We start from the raw sequence: 19,188 nt of genomic DNA, 5'->3' as shown, positions 1-19,188 counted from the left end.
TTCTTTCTCAGTCCAGGGGTTTGTCTCATCCCCACATACCTGCCAATGGGAAGCCGGAATTTATCATGATACACTCACCAGTATCCGTCTAGCGGCTCGAGTCTTGGACACTGCCCAACCATCACGCCGTCATAGCCAGGACGACACTCTTTGATCATCAGACAAGTAGCTAGAAATGCTCTTAATTGCTTGACGTCGTCATTTAGAAAGGCACGGCGGCGAGAATCTGCGCCATCGTCAGAAACCAAACCTCTGATGCCATTGTTGTCATGTACATGTATATTTACGCCATACTGAACAAATTTGGGAGACACAAATTACTTGTAAAATGAAATCAATTGAAAAACCCCGATTTTTAGCGCCTCTTGCCGTTGAACTTTTGACGAGGTTGGCTGCCGTACGACCGCCGACCCTGAACCCTCTCCCTACTCATGGAACCGCCCAGCGTGATATCGACGCGGGGCGGCGTAGGGAAACCGAAGCCTTTGCCGACCTTGGCCAAGTCCAGCTTGTTGACGTCGTATACGGAACGGAGGCTGTGGCTAGCGTACGCGTGTAGGTAGGACTTGAAGGCTTCTTTAGCGCTCTGCTGCAGGTAGAAGTTTTTGCCAATGAGTTTTTCAAGCTGTGACTGCACATTGACAATCTTCTTGGCTGGAAACTCAAACTCGACGACGGGTACGCGCGCCGCCTTGAGGTGCGACAGAAACCCGACCTCGTTGGGCTGCAGGAACAACAAACTGCGGCCGGTCTTGCCAGCGCCACGGGCCGTACGGCCGACGCGGTGGATGTAGTCACGCGTGTTATCCGGAGGGTCAAACTGGACGATGAAATCGACAGCGGGAATCTGCGAATGTCAGTCAGTACAGGGTTTGGAAGCGGAGCACTCGTCTGAGACTTACATCGAGGCCACGAGCGGCGACGTCTGTGCAGATCAAAATACCGTGAGGGGCATTGCTGAACTCAAAGAATGTGTTTGTACGTTTTTGCTGTTTTTGCTTGCCGTGCAGGTCCAAAACGGGACAGTCGATATAGTTGAGAAGCTCGGCGTAGTACTTGACCGAGTTGCAGCTGCTGAAGAAGACAATAACCTTCTTCTTTTTCTGGTGCATCTGGCGCAGGAAGGAGAACAGTAAAATGAAGCGCTTATCCGCGTCGCACAGGACATAGCCCTGCTCCAGGCCGTCCACGGTACTGAAGCGCTCCTCCTCGTCGACATTGATGTAGAGCGGGCCGGGCCGCAGCGATATCCTGGCGAGATCCTCGACCTTGGTCGTCTGTGTGGCGGAGAAGAGCATGGTCTGCCGATCGTCATTGGCCAGCACCTTGACGATTTGGCGAATCTCGTCCTCGAAACCGACCTCGAGGATGCGATCAGCCTCGTCGATGATGAGCGACTTGAGGTTCTTGAAGACAAACGGCGTGTTGAGGAGGTGATCAAGCAGGCGACCGGGCGTGGCGATGAGCAGGTTGACGCCCTTGGTGAGTTTCTCCGCCTCGGCCTTGCGGTTGGCGCCGCCCATGACGATGCCGTAAGTCTGCGAGTGGTGTTTCATGAGCTCGCGCGCGACGCCAAAGATTTGCAGCGCCAGCTCGCGCGTCGGGGACACCACGATGACACCTGTGCCATTGCGGGGTTTGAAGCGCAGCGACGAGAGAATCTCAATGGCGGGAATTAGGAACGCCAGTGTTTTACCAGAGCCAGTCTTGGCTGCACCAAGCACGTCCTTGCCTGCCATGAGAGGCGGGATGGCCTGTCTTATGGTTAGTACGTTGGGATGACGGTATTCGGCGTCGATCAAAACTGCGTACGCTCTTTTGAATGCTGGTCATGGTGGTAAATCCCATTTCCTTGATGGCCATCATGGTCTTTTCCGAGAGCTTCAGCTCGTCAAACGACTGGGCGTCGGCAGCCATTGGAAGTATGGGAGCATTATCGGTCGGCAGGTCGGCAGCGTTCAATTCTTCGTCGTCATCTTCGGCCTGTTTCTCGGATCTCGTCTCCTCTTCACCCTTCTCTACATCCTCACTCTCCTTCTCGAAGCCCTCAAACTCGTCCTCGTCGTCTTCCACTTCTTTGGGAGACGGCTTCTTGGCCTTTTTCGTCTTCTTGGAAATGCTGTCGGCGCCGTTCGACTTGGCAGGGGTGACCTCCTCGGCGTCTCTGCGCTTGCGCTTCTTTATCGAGTGATCCATCTTGCAATATGCGGTGCGTCGTGAAATCCGTAATGTACAATGAGACTGGGGGAGAGGAATCTGCAATGGCGGATCGCCAGTCTACATGGGCCGCGAAAAAAAAAGTTCTGGTTGACGGTATCGATAAGAAAAAGTCGCATCTACCAAAACGCCCCACATAGAATTGTGGGTGGTCGTCCACATTGTAAGTGGGGCCACCCATCTTAACGGACACATTCGCAGAGCGTTTGTAGATTGACCATCGTTTGGATTGACTGATTGATGTCGTGAAACCATAGATGCCATAGAATGGGCAATTCGGTCTAATCATCGCCGTTTCTTTCTCAACAAAGTGTGCCCGAATGTGATGTCACGGAGAACGAACAGGTCGCGTGCGGCTGGAAGTGATAGTAGACAAGGAGAAACGGAAAAGTGTTATATGGAATAATACCACAGGGACTGGTTTACATGGCTCTGACTGAGCCTGCTATATAACACGATGCTCTCACATAGACAAGGTTACACGGTGAGCGGCGTCGGTATCTGAAAGAAACACATATCGGTACTTTTTAGCGAGCCAGGCCGGAGAATTCTTGCGACTGCCAGGTCTCGATCCGATTGACGAAGAGCTTACAAGGGCGGGAGGCTGCGCAGGATGCGGTTATCTCAAGGCAGTTTGTAGTAATCAGAGACGGGGAAGTCAAGTCAGCAGGGCGGTGCGCACTAAGCCGCAAGAGTAACTAGTAGGTAAGTACCAGCAACGCCCAAGACGAGCTGTCACTGAAGTGCGTAAACTGCGGAACGTGGGATTACGCGCTGGGCAGATTGATGCCTATCCCTGTAGCCACGCATGATCAAGAAAGCCACTCGTGTTGTAGCAGTTGTGCTGCAGACTTTCGCGTCATCGGGTCGATTTCCAGCATGCCTCGAACGAAATCGATAAAGGCACCAACATCAGTGTCCAGCATATCAGGAGGCTTTCTGAATGGCATTATTTGACCATTAAGTAGGCGCTCAAGGCTCGTCGACTTCATGTTAGGAATCCGAATAAGCTTTCCTAGAGATTTGAACGAGTCAGCAACGCGGCCAAGTGACAGTGTAATGTACTCAGGAATAATACCTTGTTCATCAAAAAAATGTGCGGAGCGAGACCCCCCCCTAAGTAGGCTGGGTGGAAAGGGGCCGATGATTTCAATAATTCTTGCCAAACGATCATCTTCGGCGGTCCAAGTCCCCTTTTCCGAAGCATCTCCAGAGAAGAGAATTATACCTTGAACAAACTCTACTACATGTTTGTGTTAAGACGAAATTGTTAGCAGTAATAACGGCGTGGCAAACTATTACTTACAAGACAGCCGAGACTCCATATATCGACACCAGTATCCCAGGGAGCGCCGATGGTTACTTCGGGTGCCCTCAGCGCCGGTGACTGGATCAGATCTGACAGATGATTCTGCCGCCAGGAAGCTAAGCGCAGGGTGAGTAATCTTGCCAGCCAAAAAGATTAAGAATTACTCACCAACGCCAAAGTCAATAATCCTGACGTGCAGCGATTCCATGTCAGAGACAAGCGGTGTCGTAATGACCCCCCGAAGTGGGACCATGGTATCATTTTGTTTAAACGTTCGTGGAGGAACAGAGTCGAGATATTTCAAAACGGCATCATTTGGATTTTCCAAGTCTAATACTATGTTTGTCGGTTTAAGATCTATTGATCAATTAGCAATGAACCAAGTCAGGTCATCCGTGACATGTTACGCATACCTGTGTGAATAACGCCACACTCTGTGTGAAGAAAGTCCAGTCCCGTTAGAAGCTGCCTCACGATTTCCTTCACCGCCCTCACGGGCAACCTCCCATATTTATATTTGGCGGCCTGGAAGCCTAGATGATGCCCTAGCACGTCAGAAACAAGGCAGACATGGTCTCCATTCGGCCCTCTGTGGATGAATTGCTCAATAAGCTTCAATAGGAAATTGCGGCCCTCATGAGAGCTATTCCGCGATACTTCCAGGATCTTCGAGAGAATTTCACGCTCAAAAATATCGTGAGGGCCGCCATAGCAATTAGCCCTTAGAATTTTCATCGCCACATATCGCTGGAATCTACGTCATCAGTAAGCGGGTTCGCCCAGGAAGGCGATAACCTACTTCAAGTCTCTGGCAAGCCAGACTGTGGAGTATTGTCCGTATCCTAATTTTCTCAGGATAGTGTATCGATTGGAATCGAATGTATCGCCCAGCGATACAGGATGGAAACCTCCACGTTTGTAACAATCCGGTTCCTCTCGAAATTGTTGACGCGATACCAGCTTCGGCGACGAAGGTTGCGAAACTGGCTTGAATAGGCGCGAAATGCGAACGCAAGCACCTGCTATGGTTGATCTTATTAGTGTTATCATGTTGCTGAAAATCTGGGGTCTTTGTGGTGGTCGCGTCACGCCGGATACTGAAGATCTTTGCCTTGCGCCTCGATGAATTAGCAGCGGCTAAATGTTGTTCCACCCCCCTTTCAAGCCACTTCTGACTTTCTTTAGATAGCTGAATTAAACTTGACCGTTGAGTGCCATTTTGGCGTGTAGTTATGGTGCATAGTTGAAGATGTTGAAGATGTTGACGATGCGAGACTTGACGCGCGCTGGTGGCAGTGACAGTTGCTGACTAAAATCAGCCTCAGCCTGAGCAACACACATGGCCCAGTTGGCCTTGCAGGCACTTGTTTGTTTCAAGGCAAATTATGCATCCTAATATAAATATACATTACAAAATATACTAGTAGGTGCCCATTGGCTTCTAGCACCGTGCTCGTTCAACCCAACGTACTCGGGCAGTCGCAACGGTCGGCAGCAAGCCGCGACTGTAGCACATCTGTTTATAATAAATACAAGCTTCATTGGTTCTTGTATCTTTTGAAATTGGCATCATCATGAAGCTTAGCCAGATATCTTCTCTCCACATATTGCGGAGCTAGGCATTAAACAGAGCGTCGCCTATTCTTCAGATGCCGCAAAAGAAGGTCATCTCTGGAACGACAAGGGGAGCAGAATCTGCGCAATCTTTGATCGGTGTAATACCCTTATCCTGGAAGCACATAACATATAGTCTCTCGTGTGTTTCTGGATCGATATGGTGTGTTTAGTCTTGGTAATGATCATGGCGCTCGGGTTTCCTTCTGTATTGTTAGTGATGACATGGTGTGAGTGGTGTATAAGTAGCCGGTGTTGAAGCCGCGTAGGGCCGTCCGGCGTACTCGTATCGGCTATTATCAGTTAGTTATACTGAGTATGCGCCGAGCTCCCATTGGAATTTAATGGGCGCTACCGAGCCGACTGTGCCCAACAGTCATGGTGATGTGAGGTGGCCTAGCGGCCAGCGCTTCGCAAGTTTGGCCTCCAAAAGCGGCATCCCGACCCTCGAGGCACATTTGCTGCGAACCTGCACTATTGAGGATAAAAAGGCTCGAGATGACGATGATCAACCCTTGTGGGTGTTCGTAGAGTTCCTTGTCCGGGTAAATGGGGGGTTCTCATTAGCTGGTGGCTGCAAAAGGCTCGGGGACCGAACTAGCATTTATTCCCACTCACAGCCGCTGGCTCAGATATTGCTTGACGCGATAGTGACCGATTCTTCAGTGGCAGAGTGGCCGGTGGAAGAATACCCATTGTGATTGCATCGGGCAGATCGACTCGAGTACTGGTCAAGCCGCAGTTGACAAGACCAAGGCCCGATGAGGAACGAGAAGAATTGGGGTAGACTTTGTCCGCCGAGCAAGGACGGTTGGCGAGATGAAGAGGTCGGTTGGTTCCTTCCTAGTCAAGAGAGTAGTAAGCTAAAGAAGCTGGATGGCGGGATGCGCGACGTTGCAGCACGAAGTAGCGAGCCAAGAGCACAATTTCTTCTGACACGGTGAGATGGAAATGGATTCGAGGAGTTTTTGTTATGTGCTTCGAATAGAGTGTGCTGGAGTCCCTTGCGCCGGTATGTATCCCACTCACTGGACCAATTTTCCCCTGCTCTGCTGAAACGGATTATATAGTATCAGTGATGAGAGCGGCGGCTTGGAGACGCTGCCTTGAAATATACGGACCGGGAGTGGTGACATCCATTATACCCTTTGGCATGCGGCGCTTTCGACACCTCGTCCTATCGGCAACCCGCTTCGGCAGGCTCAGGTACACGCTGGCCCAACACGCCGAGTTCAGGCACAGAGGTCTCTTCCATGCGGTTATATTGAAAGCTGACTCGGGGCACTGTGGCAGGGGCACACGTCATGGCGTCGAGCCCGACTCGGCGGCTGGCGACCAATGACTCGGCGAGTCTGCTCGACGAAGAACCATCCGGCAAGCCATCCATTGCAACCAAGGCCCACTCGAGCCAAGCAAGGACTGGGCAATGCCTCAATCAGCGGCCATGAGTTTCTTTCAGCCAGTGTTACTGGGTTAGCGAATCAGTATGCGAGTCAGCCCCCCAAAAAAAACCCCAAAGGAAGGGAAAGAAAAGACGAACCGCTGACTCAGAAATTCAGCTCATGGTGGACTAGTCAGTAGCTATGCACTGAAGCGCATGAATTTCGTTCCTGGTTGTTGATGACCTCGCACCCGGCGCAGAGGCAAACATCGCGCCTGTCAAGACGCCGCGGGCTTCGATACCCCAACAAGTTCTATTTATTCAAAGTGGAAGCGTTCCTGTCAACACTAACCCAGCTTTGGCCAAAGACAGCCCGCAGCGGATCTATCTTCCTCGACAGATTGCGCATTGGTCCTTTCTCCGGCTTCCAGCCGTATATTTGCCTGGGTGTTGTTGGTGGGTCGCTGTGGTGTTTCAACTACGAAACAGCCTCCATTCGTTTATCATGCGCTTTCTCATGCTGGCCGATTATCATATATGCTCTATTGACGAATGTTCTCATGCATTCATCATGGGACATGTGTCGTTACGCTACAGACTTGAGATGAAGGATCACCGCGCCCCCACAGGTCCAAAGCGAGAAATGGTTTATTTATCGTGCTCTCATCCCAGAGCATCTCCCAAGGACGCATACTAACTGTTCTATTTCTGTGCTCCATCATCGTACACTTGTTATCATTTCCATCATGGTGCGAAAGGCGGCTGTCGCCATCGTGATTGCGACACTCGCAGCTCAAACCGTGACCGCCGTGCCACTGCTCGGGCGTCAGGTCTCGACAAAGGTTGTAGGCGGCGTCGAGGCCCAGGAACGAGAGTTTCCCTATATTGTTTCTTTAGCAAAGGGTGGCAGTCATTTCTGCGGTGGTACGCTCTTGGATGCAAATACCGTCCTTACTGCTAGTCATTGCCTTGAAAAAGAAAGAAACCCTTCGGCAATTACAGTCCGTGCTGGATCACTTGTAAGTTTCCCTTTCTTCCGTTTGCACTCCCTTGAAGGGGTAGCTGATGGTCTCACGCTCTGCGATAAAGGATAGGCTGCAAGGCGGCGATGGCTCTCGAGCGGTCTCCATGAAGGTACACCCAGGATTTACTGGTCAACAGGGATTGGATAACGATGTGGCCATCTTGAAAATAAATCCACCAATCAAAGAGACCGAGACTATCAAGTTTGCCCACCTCCCAGAAGAAGGATCCGATTTCCAAAATGGCACAGTATGGGTAGCTGGTTGGTATGCTACAGTTCATTTCCCTTGTCGTTTCCCATTTCTAGCAGACAAAATTTTTTAACCTTTTGGATACAGGGGTGTTACAACGCCTCAATCGAAAAGAGGTCTCTCAGGGCAAGGTGCCCAATGGCCGACTTCCCAAGCCGGTTTCCACCCGAGGACATCCCAATCGACGGGTTCCCCGCCAGCGCAAGGTGGCAACCTGCTGCGAAGGCAAGGTCCCAAGCCGTCCCCTCCCCAACGGCTAAGACGAGTGAAGCTCAAATTAATAGAGCGCTCCAAGTGCGAGGCAGCATTACCACCAGGAGAAAGACCAACGATCACTAAAAACATGATTTGTGCCACCGGAGAATCGCCCGGAGAACAGAAGGACTCTTGCTATGGAGATAGTGGCGGGCCACTTGTTCATCATGAGACCGGAGACGTCATAGGTGTGGTTTCCTGGGGCATAGGGTGCGGAAAACGCGGGTCACCTGGAGTATACGCCAGAGTGAGCACTCAATTTGGATTTATTCGAGAAGCAAGTGGAGGATCACCTACTCAATCGCCCGGTCAGGGTCAGTCTCCGTCCGGTCAGGGTCAGTCTCCGTCCGGTCAGGGCCAGTTTCCGTCCGGTCAGGGCCAGTTTCCGTCCGGTCAGGGTCAGTCTCCGTCCGGTCAGGGCCAGTTCCCGTCCGGTCAGGGTCAGTTTCCGTCCGCTCCCGGTCAGCCTGACCCGGTTGAAGACCCGTTCGCTGGCGATCAGGTTGACCTGAGTCAGCTCGGGGCCGGTGGCGGTGATACGACCATCTTCCCAGCAAATTTAGTGGCCACCCTGAACGAGATCAAGGGCAAGATTGCGACGGTTCCATCGTTTCTAAAGGGCACAAACAACATCCAAGGTGTCGGCCCAAATGTTGTTAAAGTTACTAAAGATGTTTGAGTCGGCCTGGGTGCTGGAGTGACCCCCAGACGTCAGATTCGCTCCGCTTGCTCGAGCTGATATTGTCGCGAGAAAACCGTGATGAGATCAAACTTTTCGTTTTACAAACTCATCTTCAGCCTTGAGGGTATATACAATGAAACTTTTTATGTCACTCTTTGACCGCCTAAAGTGTCGCTTATGTTTTTGCTTCGCTCGCTCTCTGTCTCATGTGTGCCCATTATTTCAAGCTTAAACACTGTAGGTATGATCTTTTTTTACCGTAGCCGCGCACGCTCAGTTCATGTCTTATGGGAGGGGGCTTTTCGCTCTGGGCTCTTTCGACCTAGAGCGAAAAGAGAAGGGGGGTTCATGGGCACTTGTCCGCAGCAGCAAAGGTCGGTCTAGCGACGTGGTACGTTGCTTGCTTCTTTGATTCAGCCTCGGTGGCGGCGACGACGACGAAGCGCGTGCCGACCACAGGGCGCCCGACGCGCGCCCTGCATGAGCGAGGCGGCCAGGCCGCGGCGCCGCCCAGCATCGGCGGGCCGGTAGCAGCCGCGCGACGTCGACCACGGCGGGCTCCAGGACCGACGTGTGGCAATCTCTCGCCCGTGTGGCCGCCGCGCCCCTCGGTGCCCCGCGCGCACGCCATGTCGACGCCCAGGTCGAGCGCCTTCCTGTTGTGCTGCTTGGGGGGGGTGCCCGACCATGTTCATCACCAGGATCTCGCTCCGCGTGCAGCTCGTCAATGTCACGACGCGCCTGGGGGCGGCACGCCGACAGCGCACACAAAACAACAGCCTGGCGCACGCTGGGCCAATGGTCAGTTCGATGAGCTCGACGCCGAGCTTGCCGTAATCGGTGTAGTCGTTGGTTGGTCTTGCGCGCCGCCGCCGCCGCCGCCCACCTGCGGCAGCGCCCGGCCCCACCCCGAACGGCAGGTCCGGGTGGGTGGGTGCGCTAGGCTGGCCTTTCATCTCGTCGATGAATTCCTTGAGCTGCGCCGGCGGTGTACTTGGAAGCCGCCATTCACGCCGAGGCCCGCCGCCGGCGTTGGAGACGGCCGCGCGGCCAGCGGCCAACCCGCCGGACACGCGCGCCATGCCGGCGAGGAGGATCGGGTGCTTGATGCCGAGCACCTTGGTCAGCTCGGTTGTGATGGGGCCTGTGGGAGCCATTGTGTCTGTTTGAATGCCGGGAATGTGCTACTTTGAGTAGACTGTGTCCGAGGGATGGGTACGTAGTCTCGCCCGGGCGGGTTCCTGAAGGAGGGAGAGCTTCTGGTCGCGTCTCATCTTGCGTTAGCAGGTTGGCGGATTGGTTACCGAAAATTGGGGGCGGAAACGAGGGGAAAGAGGGTAATATATGCAGTGTCAATCATATGAAACGGCTTCATAAATGTAGGACGGCGGAATAAAGGTACACGGTTATATGGCTGTTGTGATATATCGTCTGTACGATGCAACTGTGGGGTAAATGCGACCGAGGCTTATCGATCTGGGCGCCATCACCCCGGATTCTAGGACAGTTGGCCCGCCCACATCCGGGGCAACGCTATGACGTTGGCCCGCGACGTGAGAGGGTCTTCCTAAACAGGTACCATTACTGGGGTGTTACATTGTAGTTGTGCATGCATGCGTGCACGGGAAGTGAAACGTCAATGTCTTTATATGTGCCGCGCTGAGGCCCGCATTACAGCAGTCCAGGTAAACATACAACGCCCAAGCCGAAGAAAGCCAGACAGAGTAGCAAGCACGAAATAAGCCGTCCCATTCAAAAACTCCATCGAGGCAACTTTTGGTCTCGAGAAAACACAAAAAAAAGTCAAGCAATACAACGCTAATTCAACATGCCCGGCGATTCCATCTCGCAGTGTGTCCCATTTTTAAGAACCCGGCGTGGGGACAATGTGCAGCCTACCCAACCAATGCAACCGTTCACGTCATAATATGTACAGAGGTGCGTGTGCGCAACATGTCTGACTGAATATGAAAAAATCATGAGCCAAAGTGCGGCAGTCGCGCAGGCACAAAACCTTGCTGGCTTGCTTGCGAGGCTTGCCGCGACTTGACTTTGCGTCGCTGTTCGCTAGGGGCAGCGTTGGCAGTGTCTCGAGGCTGCTGGGGCTCTTTCTGTTGGGTCTGCTGTATCTGTACGTCTATTGTTGATAGTGGCTGCTGTTTGGGCTCCGCGCCGGAGTAGGTCTCGGTACTCATGGGGGACAGGCCGAGTTGTGCCGCGAGCTGCGATGCAGCTTCCCTTTTTCGCGCAATTTCCTGGTCCTCTTCATCCTGCAGCCTATCCTCCTCCATCTGCAAGTCTTGCAGCGACGGCACGCGCTCCACGGCTGCTGGGCTGATGGCCAGAGACGAGATGGAGCGTTGCAGGGGCATGGTATCAGCGGATGAGTTGGATGCTATCGTTGTTCTCGAGAGGGTTCGCGTAGCAAAGAAGCCTCCGCCTTGAGCCGGTCGTTTGCCCTTGCTGCTTCTGGTGCCGTCGCTTCTCCCGCTGCTACGGTCATTTCGCACCATGTCATAGGTGACGTCGTCGTCGAGGACTACTGCATCTTCTTCACCCTCACCATCGGATGGAAATAGATCACCCCGGGAACGGTAGGAGTCCGACGTGTTTCCGGTTCCACTAGAACCTGTCGTGCCACTTCGCTTGCGGGGGACGACGAGCTGGCCATAGTCAGACTCGTCGTCGTCGTCGTTGTCATCGGTGCCGAGGAGGGGTGCCGTCTCGGGATTCTCCTGTTTGCCGGGATGATCCTGAAGATCGGCGGCGCTAGGTTTGTATCGCAGGGTGCCGCCCATCTTCCAGGGCAGCTTGCTGAGGAAGCCGATGGGCTGGGTGCTGGGGATGATGGTGGGATCGTGCTCGCTCGTCTTGCGGCGGGCGCCCCTGGTTCCGTAGCTCATGCCGCGTTTGCGCCGGGGCTGCTCGACAGTGGTGCCCTCGCCTCCGAGATGCTTGCGCTGGCTACCGCTGCCGGCCAGGAGGCGGTCCCAGTCCTCGCCGGCCCAGGCGCCGAAGAAACTGGGGCGTGTGCCGCCGTCGTGGGAGTCGTCCTGGCCATACCAGTCGTCGTAAAAGTCGAACGAGTACTCGGCACCGGCGCGGCCGCGCTCGCGCTCCCTGCGGCGACGCAGGCGCTCGTCCGGGTCGCCCAGACAGAGGGCGGTGCATTGCTCGAACGAGTCGCCCAGGTATCCGAAGCAAGGGTTAATGTAGTGCTGCTGGAAGGACCAGATGCCAGCGGCGGCGTTTTCGGTGACGGCCTCGGCGTCGTGCGTGATTTGGTTCCAGCGCTGTCGCAGGCGGGGGTCCTCTAGGAAGGCCATGGCGATGATGGCGGTGGTCGTTTCGGGGCGACGAGTCCTCGGTGGCGAGGGCTCAGGGAGGAGGCTGAGACTGGTGGTGGTGATGGGGTGAGCATGGGATGAGGGACGGATAGATGAGTAGTCGAGTTAAGAGACAACAAGTATAGAAAGAAAAAAAAAAGAACCGCCTGCAGTTTGCAGAATTCAAAGAAGCATCTCGAGCTTGGCAAGATGGATTCGCACAAGGCAGAATGGCAGCGCGGGTGGCGCAAACCGAGGGTTGTCTCAGAGTGTGCAGATAGATGGAGGCGCGACAGAAGAGAGACGAGAGAAGCGTCACTTGAGTCTGGAATTCTGCGTGGCTCTTATTACTACTCGAAGTGGGGACTTGTTGTTGGGCCGTTGCTCTGTTGTCTTAGTACTATTAGCAGTAGGCCTTTTGTCACTCATAGCAGAACCCCGTACGATTGCCCATAGAGTGCTGCTCAGAAGTACATCTGTGCCCTGAACAGCAGGTTACAAGCCCGTTTTCAACAAGCTTGAGGCAGGCTTCCAGCAGGCTTCCAGCAGGTTTCCAGCCACCCCGAGCTAGTTCTGTCTAGCGGCTCATAGCACTAAAGCAGTCCTATAGAACCAGCCACTGTAATCTGTACCAGGGCATGCTACAGGGTATCTAGTTGATTCCCCAACATGATTTTCCTAGTCAGGCATTCAATCTGGTTCGGTTTCTTGTATTTCTTTTCGATTGAGTTTTTTATTTTCTTGGTTTCTCATGGTCGTCAATTTATGAGAGTAATCATTGTCATGCTCCCGTGGAAGCTTTACGTTTACGACTTACGTTTACGACTCTGACCCTGTGCCTCCTTCCAAATACCCCGCCACGTAGCCACTCACCCCGCCACATGCTACGTCCAATTCGTGCATGTCATCATCATCATCATCAACCGAAACAATACCGCGCAAAAACAATAGTCGCCGCTCGGTCAGTGCATCCGCGTTCATTTGCCATGAGCGATTCTGCATGTGGGATCCGGCCCTTGTCGACCATGCTTCAAATAGAGCTTCGACGCTGATAATCACTGGCCTACAAACACGCACCACGAGGCGTCACAAAAACGGATGACTACCCAGGGTCCTTGCAACTTCAGAAGCATTGATAACCCATTTCCCATGATAACGGTATACCAAGCGTGCCGAGCGGCTGCCCACTGCGCCTACTAGGGGGCAATTCCCGACTGCGGCTCGCGTCGACTACCAAGCGACGTCTGATACCATCGAACATGCCAATCATGTATACACTGTCAGCCTGATCAGAGTGATTGAAATACCAGGCCTGAGATTCTCCAGAGCTAAGATACTTTAGGCTTCCCACCCTTCGACTCAGCTGCAGCAATGCTCTCTAGCGCCAACGTCGCGTTGCCGCCATTCTCGCCGAATGCCTCGAAAAAACGCAGCAGGTGCTGCGTCTTCACGGGCGACTCGCTATTAAACCTGATAAAGCTGGCAATAGGTTTAAAGGTGCGAACCGAGCGCTCTTCCTGCAGCCGTAAGCAACGCGGCTTGTCCCTGCCCTGCCAGTGTGCCTCGCCGTCCGCGATGCTGTACGAGACCGTCATTGTGAAGCCACCAACCTTCTCTGCGCAGGTGACGCCATCGGTCAGCTTGAACAGAGACACGCTCACGCCTCCGTCGCTCAGCACCCCTTCCAGGCCGGACAGGGTCTGCCTTCTGTCCGACAGCACGCTGTTCGGCCACAGGATACGGGGCAACAGCGTCGCATCGTGAAGGACACTGAGGACTCTGTCTCGATCAAGCGACAACGGAAGCTGGTGTGCGGTCGCGACTGCGGTTTTTGTTGAAAAGAACACTTTTTTGTGGTCTTAGCTAAGCCATCATTGACATAATAAACTCCCCTTCCTCCCGTATTAGTTACTCACAAGAGGTCATGGCTGTGGCCTGCTCCGCGCAAACAGGGTGAGATGAAAGAAAGGGTGCGGCAGTATGGACAGGGTTTTACAATAGACACAGTCCCGATCCGAAAATCAAACGTCTCCACATCCGTTTGGCAGTATGTTTATTGTACAAAGAGCTGAATTCATCTGGTCTGGCTACTTTAGCGACAGTGGCTATTTCCGACCATTACCGCATCCCGGCTTGGCTGACGTCATGATTGGTTTACTCGCGATGGCCACAACGCGACTTTTTTTTTCATATTTATTCCCGTTTCTTGGAAAAGCTTTCATTTACTGTTCGCACGTGGTTCTCGAGTGAATATGTCACGCAAGTCAACCTGTCAGGATTTACCTCGTGGCCGTCAAGGTAACACGGCCAGATATCTTCAACGACTAGCAGGCTGTGTAAAGGCGAACTGGCTTGTACTCTGAGTAGATGGCGGAGGGTCTGCTCTTGTTTTTCGGGCTGGTTCATTCAAGCTCATGATTTTGAAAAGCAAGTTATCGTTCGATTCGGGTCGTTTGGTGCTTATTGTTGAAGCAGGCACGGTAGTAGCAACCTGCGCCATCTCGGGACGCTCATCTAGCATCCAGCCAGCCAACAAGAGCTGAAAGATCTGACAAGTTATTAATTGGTCTTTTCCAGACTACCCTATTCAGTCCGATTGGACGAGACACTCTCTTTTCTTGGTGTTCCCCGTAGAAGCCGGCCAGTGGTGGAGCTCCCTCGGACTGATCGCAAGTCTGCCGGGGCCGGAATTGTCAGCCGCGTCAGCCGAGCAGCTCCGCCATCCGGCACCCTCGGCAGAGACGTCATACCAGTTTGCTTAAAAAAACCACAACGGGCACTGGAACTCTTTCGCTTTTATTTCGCCCTGCCATAAACATATCTGAAGATTGATCTCCGTCGCCAGCAATTATCCTGCCTGCCTGCCCGCCTGCCTGCCTGCCCGCCTGCCTGCCTGCCCGCCTGCCTGCCTGCTTCGCCAACCACTTCCTGCCGCGCGTCACCTATACTAGGACTAGGTAGTGTCAGCAGCGCATCGTCGCCGGCCAAGGCTTCGTCGCCATGCAAAAGATTGCGTCATATCTCCCATCCTGGGACACAACCAAGAAGGAAAGCAAAAAGGGCTTCGACAAGGCCTTCAAAGTCGTCGACAAGCTCGGCGCACCAATCAACAGACTCTCCAATCGCATCGGCAGCGAGGCCTTTTGGCCAACAACTCTCGACAAAGAGAGCGACAAGGCCGCCAGAATTCTAAAGTCCTTTTGTAGTACGTCGCACCTCAAAGCTAAACAGCTCTTGGCTTTTTCTCTAAAGGTCCCGCCGCGACCGGTGCTACCGATTTTCAAAGCTAACATGATTCTTGTAGAGGATGGCTTCTACACCGAAGAGTCGTCCCCCAGCACCAGCACTGACGGGGGCGACGGCGACGGCCCGAAGCAAAAACAGCGAGTCCTGAAAAAAATTCCCCAGAGCGTCATCCAAAACGCCGTCGGGCTCGCCATCTTCACCACCATGCGCACCGGCCTCTGGATCTCCGGCGCCGGCGGCTCCGGCGTGCTGGTCGCGCGGCAGGACGACGGCGAGTGGTCGCCGCCGTCGGGCATCATGCTGCACACCGCCGGCCTGGGGTTCCTGGTGGGCGTCGACATTTACGACTGCGTGCTCGTCATCAACAGCCGCGAGGCGCTCGCGGCCTTTACCAGGATCCGCGCCACCGTCGGCGGCGAGATCAGCGCCGTCGCCGGGCCCGTCGGCGTCGGCGGCGTGCTCGAAAACGACGGCAGGTGGAAGCAGCCGGCGAACCGGCCCGTCTTCACCTACCTCAAGTCGCGCGGCTTCTACGCCGGCGTGCAGGTCGACGGCACCGTCGTGATTGAGCGCACCGACGAGAACGCGCGCTTCTACAACGAGACGTCCGTCGGCGCCGCCGACATCCTCGCCGGCAAGGTGCGGCGCCCGCCGCGCGAGACGCGCAGGCTCATGGAGACCCTCAAGGCCGCAGAGGGCCGCGCAGATGTCGACGACCGCATCATGGAGGAGCTCGAGCACGAGCTGGCCCCGGGGGACCTGAGCCTCGCGTCGCCGACGTCTACGTTTGGCTTCCCCGAGGAGGGCGACCCGGACCCCTACGGCGTGGCGGCGCTCGAGAAGCAAGGTCTCGGCATCGTCGAGGCCGGCTCCCACGCCAGGGTGTCCAGCGAGCAGTTCGAGTTCCGTCCCCGCAGCGGCAGCTACCGGCCCCGCGCGAACACGGCATCGGCCGCCACCCCCTCCTCCTCCCACCACCGATCGAGGAGCTTCGCCGCCGCCGCCCTGGCCCAGAACCCGCGCTGGAGCCATGGCAGCAGCGTCATCACCACCTCTGACGCCGCCACGCAGACGGGCAGCAGCGACGCGACGCCAGACACGAGTCCCGCGACGAGCAGCCCCAGCCCCCGTATCCTGACAAAGCACACGGTTGTCCCCGAGCAGGAGGACGACGGTCTGCCGCCGCCCAGCTACGAGGCACACCGCGAGCACATCGACGGGAAGGCAGAGAGTCCCTATGCATCTGGGCAAGACGGCCGATTAGATCGGTCCAACGAGCATGGCAATGACGACAGCGAATATAGCGATGCAGAAGAGACTGTGCCGAAGCCGGTGGTGCTGCTGCCCAAGGGTCCTCCGCCGGCACTGCCTCCTCGGAGGGTGGCGGAGACGAAGCCGGTCGAGACCGAGTTTGAAAATTTGGATTTGGACGACGTCAAGTAGTATTCGCAGGAGAGAAGTAGCATAACAGACCTGCGCAGATGTGAACACGGGATACCATGATAGAGGCTACGTTTGTGGTTTAAATAGTACAACAGAGGATTCAAAACTGTATTGCCTGAATCAGCAATCTGAATTTTGAGAGAACAGTCTGTTATATAGCTAAACTGCGATACCGAGCTCTCTGCCAATAATCTCGGCCGCCCTTTCCCCGACAATGAGCGCCGTGTTATAGGTATTGGCGCCGACATTCTCCGGTGCGATGGACAGGTCCGCCACCTTGAGCCCCTGCGTGCCGTGCACGTTGAGGTCCTTGTCCACCACGCCGCCCTCGTCCTGCGGTGCCATCTTGCACGTGCCCACCGAGTGCCACGCCGTCTCGAGGTGCGACCGGATCCAGTCCCTGATCGCCTCGTCGTCGTCTGCGCTGTACTCGATCGGCGGCAGGCCGGCGCGGTCCTGCACGCTCTTGAACCCTCCCGCGACCGCGACCGCGGGCCCGTCCCGGCAGGCCGCCGCGCTGCCCGCGGGAAAGGCCGGGTGGCTGGTGGGCTCCTCGCCGGCGTACTTGTCGCTGCGGCGCATGATCTCGCGCTGCTTCTTGTAGGCCCACACCTGCTTCGTCAGGTCGACGGGGTCCTCGAGGAAGCCCGTCGCAAAGTCGGGCGGCGCGCGGGGGTCCGCCGACGTGATGTGGATGCTCCCGCGCGCGTACGGGTACGCCGTGTAGGCGCCGCTGGTCATGTAGTGCGCGGGGTTGTCGGCGGGCTCGTTCAGCGCCGCGTGGTCGCCAAAGTAGCCGTAAAAGTAGGCCAGGAGCATGACGGGCCGCGAGGGCTGGTGCTTGAAGTCGCGCTCCCAGCGCTCTCGGAAGGCCGGGCCGAGCTGCGCGACCTCGTCCTCGGTCGGCCGCAGCTTGCCGCCCACGTCGAGACCGTTCCAGCCCATCTTGGACGACCCCGCGGCCATGGCTTGGGCGACGTCTTCCCGGCCGCTGAGAAGGCCGTCAAATGACGTCTCCGGCGTCAACGAGGCCTTGTACCGGTAAGTGATCAAGTTGTGGTCCTGGTAGTTCTCCCCTACGCCGGGAAGATCCGAGATGACATCGATTCCGACTTTGCGAAGCAGTTCGGCTCTGCCAACGCCTGATCTCTCCAGCAAGAGTGGTGTATTCAGAGCACCAGCTGCTACGACTACCTGCTTCCGGGCGGCGATGAAGCTTGGTGCTGCTTTATTTCGGTTCGAGGTCGGCTCATACTCGATGCCAATGGCGCGGGTACCTTCAAACTTGACGCGAGTCACAATTGAATCAGGCAGAATGTGAAGGTTAGGATAGTTGCCAGATTTCATCAACGGATGGATATAACAGTGAGCCGTATCTTGCCTCTTGCCGTCCGGGCTGATGTATTTGGCCCAGTGCTCGAAGCCATGGCCGACTTCAAAGTCCTGCAAGTTGGACACGTGAGGCACTCCAAGAGACTCCGCCGCATCGAAAATGTCATCGTGATTCATGTTTGGGTGGTGCGTTCCATAGCTGACTTGGATAGGACCGGTGTGGCCGTGGGCTCTCTTGTCAATCTTTGGATCGTCCAGTTGGTGGTTCTCTGCCTTGTTGGCAAGCGCGAGCATGCTTTTTCCATCCCAGCCTTCAGTCTTCCAAGAGTCAAAATCGACAGCCGATGCTGTGTCCACGTATTAGCTTCAGCATGACCGAGCGTGGTTCGAGGCCAATACCGACCTCGTGTGTACATGGTAAAGTTGATGGAGGAGCCACCGCCGAGAACTCCTCCCGAAGCAACCGCCAATGAGCGGTCAGCAAGATTCGACTCTTTTCTTGCGGAGCGAAACATGACGGTTTCGCTTCCTGTAAATAGATGGCTCAGGAACAAGGCCGGAGTGACTACGGTGGGGTCGTCCAGATTGTTGCGGCCTTGCTCAATCAACAGGATGGACAGCTTCGGATCAGCTTTCGCGAGCCGGCCAGCTGTAACACACGCCGCACTGCCGCCTATTCGCATGTCAAAACACGACTCTGTGCAATGGCTGCTATGAAGAAACTCACCTCCGGCAAATATGATGTCATATTCGGATCTAAGATTGCCTGAAGCCATGATGCGCAAAGTTTCAGCAACTTGAATGACGAGGAAGAGATGGAGCACCACGAGATACCCCGCGCTTTATAAACCGGTGTCACTTTCGGAACTTGCCTCTTCGCTTCGAAATCCGGTGGGCATAGGCGCTTATTGATCGCCCGGATATTGCTGTTGTAAGAAAGCCAGGTGGGTGAGTGGCACAGGTAGCTAGTGAATGCTAGCGGGGCCGCACCTCGGATCCGCAAAATTGGTGCATGGTGGCGTATTTTGGAAGTACATATGTAGCTTGTAAGTACTCAGGTGGTTCCTTGTGGCAGTATGTTGATTGTGGTCAAGTCTCTTAGAGACTCT

At 55.0% G+C, this 19,188-nt stretch overlaps 8 protein-coding genes across 8 annotated transcripts; 2 read left to right on the top strand and 6 right to left on the bottom strand.

The window, feature by feature from the left end:
• Positions 1-355: 355 nt before the first annotated feature.
• Positions 356-2,196, bottom strand: V2A60_008256 (ATP-dependent RNA helicase HAS1; the record flags this gene model as incomplete). The annotated part of the gene is made up of 3 exons (XM_083259529.1): positions 356-847; positions 903-1,754; positions 1,813-2,196. 3 exons carry the CDS (start codon positions 2,194-2,196, stop codon positions 356-358), a joined length of 1,728 nt encoding a protein of 575 aa, XP_083115655.1.
• A 1,261-nt stretch (positions 2,197-3,457) lies between these two features.
• V2A60_008255 (uncharacterized protein) lies at positions 3,458-3,779 on the bottom strand (the record flags this gene model as incomplete). Its single annotated transcript, XM_083259528.1, has 3 exons — positions 3,458-3,460; positions 3,524-3,642; positions 3,695-3,779. The coding sequence occupies 3 exons, from the start codon at positions 3,777-3,779 to the stop codon at positions 3,458-3,460; spliced, it is 207 nt and encodes a 68-aa protein (XP_083115654.1).
• A 3,488-nt stretch (positions 3,780-7,267) lies between these two features.
• Positions 7,268-8,729, top strand: V2A60_008254 (uncharacterized protein; the record flags this gene model as incomplete). The annotated part of the gene is made up of 2 exons (XM_083259527.1): positions 7,268-7,540; positions 8,364-8,729. The coding sequence occupies 2 exons, from the start codon at positions 7,268-7,270 to the stop codon at positions 8,727-8,729; spliced, it is 639 nt and encodes a 212-aa protein (XP_083115653.1).
• Positions 8,730-9,078: 349 nt separating this feature from the next.
• Positions 9,079-9,889, bottom strand: V2A60_008253 (2-nitropropane dioxygenase; the record flags this gene model as incomplete). Its single annotated transcript, XM_083259526.1, has 2 exons — positions 9,079-9,388; positions 9,522-9,889. 2 exons carry the CDS (start codon positions 9,887-9,889, stop codon positions 9,079-9,081), a joined length of 678 nt encoding a protein of 225 aa, XP_083115652.1.
• An 819-nt stretch (positions 9,890-10,708) lies between these two features.
• Positions 10,709-12,058, bottom strand: V2A60_008252 (uncharacterized protein; the record flags this gene model as incomplete). Its single annotated transcript, XM_083259525.1, has 1 exon — positions 10,709-12,058. One exon carries the CDS (start codon positions 12,056-12,058, stop codon positions 10,709-10,711), a length of 1,350 nt encoding a protein of 449 aa, XP_083115651.1.
• A 1,328-nt stretch (positions 12,059-13,386) lies between these two features.
• Positions 13,387-13,984, bottom strand: V2A60_008251 (uncharacterized protein; the record flags this gene model as incomplete). The annotated part of the gene is made up of 2 exons (XM_083259524.1): positions 13,387-13,880; positions 13,975-13,984. The coding sequence occupies 2 exons, from the start codon at positions 13,982-13,984 to the stop codon at positions 13,387-13,389; spliced, it is 504 nt and encodes a 167-aa protein (XP_083115650.1).
• Positions 13,985-15,058: 1,074 nt separating this feature from the next.
• Positions 15,059-16,747, top strand: V2A60_008250 (lipid-binding SYLF domain-containing protein; the record flags this gene model as incomplete). Its single annotated transcript, XM_083259523.1, has 2 exons — positions 15,059-15,263; positions 15,363-16,747. 2 exons carry the CDS (start codon positions 15,059-15,061, stop codon positions 16,745-16,747), a joined length of 1,590 nt encoding a protein of 529 aa, XP_083115649.1.
• Positions 16,748-16,906: 159 nt separating this feature from the next.
• Positions 16,907-18,855, bottom strand: V2A60_008249 (GMC oxidoreductase-domain-containing protein; the record flags this gene model as incomplete). The annotated part of the gene is made up of 3 exons (XM_083259522.1): positions 16,907-18,426; positions 18,483-18,752; positions 18,807-18,855. 3 exons carry the CDS (start codon positions 18,853-18,855, stop codon positions 16,907-16,909), a joined length of 1,839 nt encoding a protein of 612 aa, XP_083115648.1.
• Between the last annotated feature and the right edge of the window lie 333 nt (positions 18,856-19,188).

This window comes from Cordyceps javanica, chromosome 5 (assembly GCF_051103115.1).
Source record: "Cordyceps javanica chromosome 5, complete sequence".
NCBI lineage: Eukaryota > Fungi > Ascomycota > Sordariomycetes > Hypocreales > Cordycipitaceae > Cordyceps > Cordyceps javanica.
Note: the sequence above shows the minus strand (reverse complement) of the source record. Positions and strands in the feature narration are given on the sequence as shown.